Below are 9877 nucleotides of genomic sequence, written 5' to 3' on the forward strand. Positions count from 1 at the left end.
ACATTCTACACATCTATTTGATACTTTAATCCCTCAAAAAATATAAAATGACTTAAATACACTTTTGCTATGATAAACAAACACGTGTTCAGTTTCCGTAGGCTATTAATGTCATTTTGTGTATGAATTGAATTTTTTTTTTGAACAATTTCTTTTTGACTTTTGAGTAAGGGGTGTCTTAAAATATTAGAATTGAATACATCATCATCAATGCTTAAATTCAACTTTAAGTAGAAACTATAAGGGGATTATATACGAAAAATGGGGAATTGTGAGAAAGTGGTCAACGCGGGCTATGGGGAGAGGAGAGAAAGGACCTCCCCACTCCTCATAATAACCCCATTATAAGGCTCATCAATGATGTAATGAAAGCAAACAGTGTTGAAAATTGCCTGTAAACAGTTGGATCCCAGTCTCCTAATGAATTCAGTGTCTCTTTTAATCAAAGTGGGCGACCTGTGGGGAGGGGTTTATTGGGCGTGGGGGGGTCCAGTTTCATCTTAGCGAGCCAGTCAACACCCCAAAACACCTCCTAACCAATGGAAGCGAGTCGCTGGGGACTCACGTGGAAGGGGTGCCCTTAAAAACCTAGCCACTGAGTTGTGCACAAGTTCATTTGTTAGGCTTTATCTGACTTTCCGTTCCCCAATGTGTGTATTTAACCTGCATTACCTCATTTGTGCTTCTGTCTTCTCGCAGCATTTTTTTTCTGCGCTCTACCGTCCAACGATTTCGCATTGCATCACCTGCGCTGGCACAGAATGCACTTGCCTTTTCCATCCGGATTCCACTCTACTACCCGCCACAGCGAACTACCTTTGAACTGATGAAAATTTCAGCTGCTCAATAGGCGCGAGGCTCGAGTTGCTGCCGCTTTGCTTCTGTCCGTGGTGCTGAAATGCGCGCGCCCTCTAAGTAGGCTACCTTGTGGTTTTACCCTAACACTGCTACTTCAGAACAGCTTTTTGAAATAATTTGATTAATAATTCAAAGCCGCCATCGATGCGTCTTCGAAAAATACCGGGATTGAAAAAAAAATTTAATTAAATTTGTCAGCCTAGAGTATATTTAGGCTGTATCGATTTTTTTGAGGAGTGAGGAGCTAAAGAAAAAAAATTGGAGGCAGGGTCTGTGTGTACTTCATACAGAACCTCCTCAAGAAACCTCCTTTTTCTTTTTAAACTTAAACTAAAAGTCCTCAAGGAAGAAGAAAGTTGTTGTTTTTTCCCAGACAGGGGATGAATATTTCTCATTTCCGATTCTGCTTTGGATTTTCCACCTGGATAGATCGCTATTAAAACGAGCGCCATTCACGCAGAACTTGGTTGAATACTACAGATGATAATCTGAACAGAAGCTTCACGCAAGCAGCAGTGTGGAGATGGAAGCGTCCACCAACGGCTCCAGTTTTGGAATCGACTCCCTGCTATCCCACAGGCCAGGAAGCCCAGTCATCGCGAAGGGGGACAGTTTGGTAGGAGAATGCCGGTCCCCGCTGGAGTTCAGCCCCAGGTCAGACTTAGAGAGCGGTTGTTCTTCTCCTCCGTCTCCGAGGCGGGAGTGCGGTGAGGATGCGGCGCAGAGACAGGGTCACCCGCTCGGGCTCGCGTCCCATTTACAGCACGGCCCGATCTCTGCTGGATCTCAACCTCGGACTGTCACTTCATCCTTCTTAATAAGAGACATTCTGGCTGACTGTAAACCCTTAGCGGCGTGTGCCCCTTACTCCAGTAACGGCCAGCCGACACAGGAGACAGGGAGACTGGCATCTAAAATCGCAGACGACTTCATTGAAAAGATCCACAGTAACTCATCGTCAGACAGTGAATACAAAGGTAAAAAAATACCAGCTCGTTTTTAAAACCATTTTAAAAAATATATCACATGAACTAACTTGACACATTTATAGCAAAGCAGGCTGGCTTGCTAAGTATCCTTGGCTATGTTTTTAAAATAATTTGGGGGTAAGGATACAAATAATGTTCATGATTCTCGGTTTATTCATTAAATTCGTTCATTTATAGCAAGTGTTGCAATAAAAGAGCAGATTAAATGATAGATAGATAGATAGATAGATAGATAGATAGATAGATAGATAGATAGATAGATAGATAGATAGATAGATAGAGCAACTATCGTAGTATTCATATAAATATATTTACTGAAATAAATGCATAGTGCGTGAAATATTGTTAATTTTGTTTATGTGGTTATTCACTGTTTGCAAGTTGTACATGTTCACGTGCTTATTATTTGAAAGCGTATTGCTTATTGTTATGTGCAGGGAAAAGGAAGTTGAACAAAGAAACATCAGCAGGAAAGATTCATTAAGGATTTGTCCAGATGAAATTACATCTGAGGAAAAAACAGAGTGAAAGACCGTTTCCTGTGACATATCATTAGGCTGATTCCATGATGCAAACACAAAGGCCAGCACTATTGATAAATGTTGGAATATGCCCTAATTCAATCAGGAAGTTTTTTTAATATTACTATTACAAATAATAGCTATTGTTGTTATATATTATATTTATTTTGTTATATGTGCATTGTGCACATGTTTATGGTTGTTGGTGTATTTGGCCTTTGGCTGGTGTTGTCGTTATTCTGCTAATTTTGTAAAAGTGTTAACACAATCTTGCTTTCTTAGTGGAAGTAGGGCATGATGGGTCTCTTCTATTCGCCTATACAAACAGCTATGATTCCAAATATATTTCTACTTCATGAAATTATTAGCTTGGCAAGTCTATAGGCGCGGTGATCAAAATTAATGCTTTCCAAATCAAAGCCATTCCATCTCCAGAGCTCTTGTACAGAGTGTGTGCGCCGCTTTGATTTTTTGCCTTTCTACCCCCTTATATTTCAGGGATTTGATGCAATTTGTCCCAGTGCTAATCAGATTTGTAACGCACGGGGTCGGTCCGCTCTTTATTTCGCTCTTATCCCCGTCCATGTGAAGTTTCTCCGGTCTCGGTTGAAAGGTTTCCATCCCTTGTGGCTCAATTAGCCGGATTATTGTGCTCCTTGAGAGACGACTCAACTACTCGACTGGCAAGGTCTCTCGCGTCGTGTCCCTCTCTTTCTGGGTTCAGAGAGAAAAGAGTTTGGTTTAGATGGGAGATATGGGTGAATTAAATATCACAACCCTCGTGTATTCACATTCTGAAAATAAAATCTGAAAACTGCTTGAAAGAATTACAGGCACGCACGAGACCGTCAAGGGTTTAGCATAGGATATGTGGAAACCTTTGACACCATAACGAATTGCCAAAGTAGGCAATACTGGAACACAACTCGTGTTAAAGTGGCTTAATCAGTGCCCTTCCGTTATATGTGATGTTTCAGTGAAAGAGGAGGGCGACAGGGAGATCTCGAGCAGCAGAGACAGCCCGCAGGTTCGCCTGAAGAAGCCACGGAAAGCGCGGACCGCCTTCACTGACCATCAGCTCGCCCAGCTGGAGCGCAGTTTTGAGCGTCAGAAGTACCTGAGCGTGCAGGACAGGATGGAGCTGGCAGCATCTCTCAACCTGACCGACACGCAGGTCAAAACCTGGTACCAGAACAGGAGGTGAGCATGTGGTCAACTGGAAACCCAGCAACATTAAAATAATAATAATAAGGCTGCAGAAATGCAATTCTAGTTATTCTGACATCCATGTCTAGTGAATTTTCTCGTATTGACATTCGTTTTATTTTTACTATATTAAAAAGAGAAAATGTGCTCCTTGGGTATATAGGCCTATCATATTATTTTCCCTTTGATTGAGGAGTCTCCTGCCAAAAACAATAATACATGTCGTTGCATCAGTTTTGCTCCACTAAAACTAAAGGAAATGCTGCAGAATTAATATCCATATTTTAAAGAGGCTCTAACAGTCACACAGTTCTCATTGTATAGCGTTAGTAAGAACTACAAAATGAAACAACAAATACAAATCGAAAAAAGAAGAAAATTACAGTAGCAACACTCAATAGATTTATTGCACATCTACAAGTGGTTTGTTTGCACATTTTCCCATTTTATTCGCAGCATCTAATTCGATGATGCATGCGTCCTTGACAAAATAAAACGACTTATTATTATTAAAACTTATTACTAAAATATGAGCCTGCTTTTTAGCTTTAATTAGTTACACAATTCATGTGAATCAAATGCTTTTAAAAGAAACTTTCTCATAACTCTCAGCAGACTCATTACCCTCATATGGAGAGGCATATAATCAAATTTCACTTTTATCAACCTTTCAGATGTAAAAGACAAAGCTCTAACAGTTTTCTGTTTTTGTCCTCTCTCTCTCCCTAACGTCGAATTGTGTCGTTAAAATGTATATTCATACAGATACTTAGAAATAGGAGATAAATCACAGAGGATTCAGTTTTTATTTCTCTGAACTCTGCATGTTTCGCTTGGGAATAGTAGTGCAATACAATACATACGCTGATGTTTTTTTTCTATTGTCACATATTTGTAGTCATTGAATATTTTTTTTTCTAGACTAACATTATTCTCTTTTCTCTTGGAAAAAAAGGACGAAGTGGAAGAGGCAAACGGCGGTCGGACTGGAATTGTTAGCGGAGGCTGGAAATTATTCTGCGCTGCAAAGGATGTTCCCCTCGCCGTATTTCTACCCTCAAAGCCTGGTGTCGAATCTGGACCCTGGAGCAGCGCTATACTTATACAGGGGACCCTCGGCGCCCCCGCCGGCGCTTCAGCGTCCTCTCGTTCCCCGGATTCTTCTGCACGGTCTCCAGGGCGCAAACGAGCCGCCGCCTCTGCCCCCCCTCTCCGGTGTGCTATCCAGACCAACGCCGCCACGATGAACGGCGCGATTCGGACTCGTTGCAAACATGGCAGCTTTGAACTCCACCATCCAAAAAACTATTTTATTGGTGACAAAATATATTACGAAGCCACAAAAACAAGCTGAGACACAAAAAGTGGTTAGAGACATTTTCCAACTTTATTTAATTAATTAATTATTTATTTTCGTTATGTTTTTTTTTTTTAAACTTATATGTTTCTATTTTTTATTTACCCTATAAGGTTAAATCTGGAGAAAACAAATACAGACCGTTATGCTACTGAACGCAATAATTGCGGGACATGATACTACAGGGACGCTTCGTTTCACAAATTATTATTATCATTACTTTATCTAGCCAATATTACAATTGTGAATTGTTGGTGAGTCCCTGACGCAAAGAATATTTAAATGGTAGATTCATATTTAATTATCCTGAGATCAAATCCAGGTCACAAGTGAACAAATCGTGGGCTTTGTAGTGACCCTCTTAAATGTACAAAGGAAATGAAGTGTAAATAAGAATATTTTGTTTTATGTTGAAAGACAAATCTCGAATTTTCTCTTTTTGTATCATATTTCCAAGCCTTACGTTAACAGGTGAGGTCGACGTGAGCAGCACATTAGAAATCAAAACGTCTCTACGAAATGAAAAACCTAGTGTCACTTTTCTATTTGACAAACAGTTAAATGGTATACGGAGTTCCATACCTAAACCGAACAAGCAGGTGGATTGGACGAGATGGATTATGAATCGATTATCAATCGATTGTTTTTGTGCTGCTTTTTTCGTTTCTGTATTCCTGCACAACTGCCAGCAGTATCACTTTGATGTCGATGGGAAAACGCCAAGTTCACTTTGTGATCAATAGGACGTCATGGAAATGAAGTGTTCGCCCAGGCATTGTGCAATAACTCTGTATAAAGCCGTTGAAATATCTTGTCATTCTTTCTGGTGAAGCTGTATATTGAGAATAATGATTTGTGAAGTAATGATTCTCGTAATTCCAAATGATTTTCGTTCGTGCCCCCGTGTGCTTAGCGGTGTGAACTTCTGGAAAACTCTTAAAACTGCTGGATGTGCGGGGGAGGTGGTCTTTAAGCAAGGAGAATTACTTTTATAAATGTGCTAATAAAGATCTTTCATTAATTTACCACTGACTGAGAATGTGGAGGTAGCATATACAAATACTGGTTAAATACACACTCGTGTTCTCACAGACAATTCAATTTACTCTAAACCAACAGCCAATATAAAAAGTATGCCGGTGCATAATGCGCGTGCCAGACATGAAAACTGCCACATGAAAATGTACGAATTAAGACAAATCATATTGTTAAACTTACCACTGCACTTTGCAACAAGGAAAAGAACTATTGTATGTTATTTTGAACATAAAATGTGCTAATATCTGCGACCAATGAAGTCCATTTGACGTTGACGTACGTGAAATAATAATAATAAAAGAGCTAAAAACCTTTTCACAAATGTATGCATTCTATAATCCTTCTTATTTTGCAACTACCTGAATGAAAATGCCATCTAATTCCATGATTTTACATATTATGAATTCCTGGAATATGTGCCAACACAAAATTATAATTGTATCATTTTTATATTTTGGGAGGTAAAATAAATGGATCAAGCCGGAAAAAAACGAGTCGTTAAAATAATGATTTATTTGTACTTCCCTGAAATCCAAAGACTTAATGTTTATCTTGAATAGCATAAATTGTCTCAAGGTTTTAATTTTGAAAGTTATAAATTATTTATATATATATAAAAAAAGATTAAGACCATAAAGGTAAACCAATAAATACGCATGTTACGCAAGTCATTGCTTTTGAAATGTATCTAGATATACAGAGTAATTTAATGAAAAGGAAAAGTTTGCTTATGAAAATAAACGTAAACAACGCCAGTGCTAGCAATATCATAAAATTCGAGCTCGGAGAACTCTATTACTGGCAAATGTGTTTGAATAATTTTAAACAAGACTGTCAGACATTTTGCTCAAACCCCACACTATTTGGTTAGCATCGTGGATTTAATTTGTCGAACCTACTGAAAAAAAAAAAGTTAATAAGAATGTCGCACCCAAGGAAGTGAACATTCACCACCCTAACCTTTCAGAAACGCCTAGAGATTTAGGGAACTTAATTCTACCTTCATATCTTAAAGTTTAACGCGACTACCTCTTATTAATAGGTCATACTTTAAATATAATTTTGATCATGAACCATATGAGCCAGTTTCAATACAATTTAAAACGATGTTCATTTTATTGGCAGCATGATAAATAAAAAAAGGAAATGCTGAGAGATTGGGCATTGGGTTGTTGGTGCGTGATCTTGTTCTCTCTCACGCACACACTCAACACTTGTCAGCCTCTATTGTCTTGTGTCTACAAGAGTAAAGCGACACTTTTTTGCACTCTTATAACAGCCTCACCATGTCGTTTCGTTTAGTTTTCATAAACAATATGTGGATGAAATATTAATGGTCACCTAAGTGTGTAATTGTTTAAGTGCCCTAAATGATCCCATTTGGAAATGGATTCTTTCCATACCCTTTCTTGAGAGTGTTGGTTTGCTGCTCTTTGCCAAACGCTCCCAACAGCTGGTCACCGGGCAGTGCTGACTGCGGCTCGGATCAGCAAGGGGACATCTGGTCAGCGGCATGACAGGACCCCCCCTTCATCCCCCCTCAGTGAGCCTAAGACTGACTTTAACCCAACCATGAGACCGGTCCATAAAGCTCAGGGTTTAGGGACTGCTCTGACAGGGCGACTGAATGGGAAATTAACGAGCAGACAAAAGACCTTAATAGCTTTTAATTGAACGTCGATAACGTGTGATCAGTCGGGCTCCTGCAGCAAACTTTCGCATAGCACATGTCATTCTGCGGGGCCCCTGCCCACGAATCACTCAAGGAGAGAGCGAGCGAGAGAGAGAGAGAGAGAGAGAGAGAGAGAGAGAGAGAGAGAGAGAGAGAGAGAGAGAGAGAGAGAGAGAGAGAGAGAGAGAGAGAGAGAGAGAGAGAGAGAGAGAGAGAGAGAGAGAGAGAGAGAGAGAGAGAGAGAGAGAGAGAGAGAGAGAGAGAGAGAGAGAGAGAGAGAGAGAAAAACATTTCCAACATTTCACTAAATGCTTGTTATTGAGGTAGCTAGGGAAATAAGTAACACATTAAAAAATGCACAATTTATTGGCATGCTTATTTTGCATAAAATATCGCAAAACCATCAAAAAAATATAATAAAAAGTGGCAGTGATATTAATAAAATGGTCTAATTGCAATAGCCTAACAGTATAAAATAAAATATGATAGAATCAAATAAATGTTGACATTTAAGATCACATAACCTACGGGAAGAAATGACATATCAATTCAGATCAAACATTTAAATTATCACATGGATCTGCACATGATCCAAAGGAAGCTGATGACCCCCCTCAAAATTGATGAAAAGGGTTATTCTTGCGAAGTGCGCAGCTGATTGCAAGAAAAGCTCCTCCGTCTTGTTAATAGGCGCAGAGATTTTTGCATGTGAAAGGATAGTGGTAAATCCCTCGGCTCTTACCGAGGATTGTCCCCGGCTCAGGGTTAATGAAGTGCGGATAGAGTCTCGCTGATCTCCCGACAAACAAAAACACAACACGGAGAGCTTAGAGCCGCAGGATCAGTGACTCTGATTAAGCTCATTGACTCAGAATAAAAACCAAACAAAACAGCCTTCAGATGAAATTAAGAGTCAATCAAAGTGCAATTTGCATCGTGATTTGGGCGAATGTCTTTTTCCCATGTTTTTTTTTTTGTGTGTGTTTTTGACGATTGCCATTTTTTTGTCAGCTTTGTCAAATGAAATTGAACATAAGGAACAGAAACATCTTTTTCTATTTCTATTCTTGACGTTAAAGCAAACCTGCTCTACATTTAATAAAAATGTATAAAAAAATATTTAAAGTTAATATATAAAACATATGTGTTTATGTTTAGTAAATATGAAAATAGCAAAAACAGATAAATCGGTAGGGCAAAATAATAATTCATTGAAATTACAAATTATATATATAGGCTATATATATATAGTTTAGGGCTGTCAAAAGATTAATCGCGATTAATCGCATCCAAAATAAAAGTTTGTGTTTACATAATATATGTGTTAATTATTATTTATATATAAATACACACACAAGCATGTATATATTTAAGAAAAAAATATTTTTATATATATATTATAGATTATATAAATGTATATACAGTATATACATGCAAATATTTCTTAAATATATACATGAATGTGTGTGTATTTATATAAATAATCATTAACAGAGTACACACACATATATTATGTAAACACAAACTTTTATTTTGGATGCGATTAATCACGATTAATCTTTTGACAGCCCTAATATAGTTAGATGTAAAAAATCTCTACTTTTCACAAAAAAAAGACAATTAGAAATGTAGCTAAGACACTGAAATTTGGAAAATGTAGTAGAATTTATAATCAGATTAATTTTAGCTTGGTGTTTCCATTCACTCAAATGTATTATTGCTATTTCATTAAAAAGAAAAGAAAAAAAAGACATATTTCTACCGATAGCCATTATGATTGCACTTTATGGGAGATCTTCATAATCGTTGTGCAGGTGTAGATAGAGATCCTGGAAACTGGGACAGCGATTGGGCAACAGGATCAGTGGCACCTGCTGCAGGGTCACGACACCCGTGACCCTCAGGGGAAGGTGGCTGGGACACTGTCACCGTGTTACCCTACTCACATTTGTCCTCTGCATAAACTTAGTTGGCCAGAGAGACACGAGGAAATGCTGGAAAAACTATTGGAATAAAAAAAAGCGTAAAAAATAAGCAACACACACACAGACACATTTAGAAAATGGGGGGTACAGCGAAACAATAGACAGAGATAGAAAGTAGACAGCGAGCGGTTCCCAAGGTACTGTCCTGGGTATCAAATCCAATCCTAGCCTGAAGGTATACGAAGGGTGGAGGTATAAAGGCCTCCTAGTGAGGTTGCACGATAACTCAGTAATCATTCCTCCAATAAAAC

The 9877-nt window shown here is 38.5% G+C and overlaps 1 protein-coding gene across 1 annotated transcript; it reads left to right on the plus strand.

Annotated features, from left to right (window-relative positions):
- The first annotated feature begins 609 nt into the window (after positions 1–609).
- On the plus strand, positions 610–5955 carry barhl1b (BarH-like homeobox 1b). Its single transcript, XM_079834973.1, has 3 exons — positions 610–1835; positions 3346–3568; positions 4530–5955. The coding sequence occupies exons 1-3, from the start codon at positions 1382–1384 to the stop codon at positions 4819–4821; spliced, it is 969 nt and encodes a 322-aa protein (XP_079691099.1). The 5' UTR covers positions 610–1381; the 3' UTR covers positions 4822–5955.
- Positions 5956–9877: the final 3922 nt, after the last annotated feature.

This window comes from Gobio gobio, assembly GCF_949357685.1.
Source record: "Gobio gobio genome assembly, chromosome: 14".
Lineage (NCBI taxonomy): Eukaryota > Metazoa > Chordata > Actinopteri > Cypriniformes > Gobionidae > Gobio > Gobio gobio.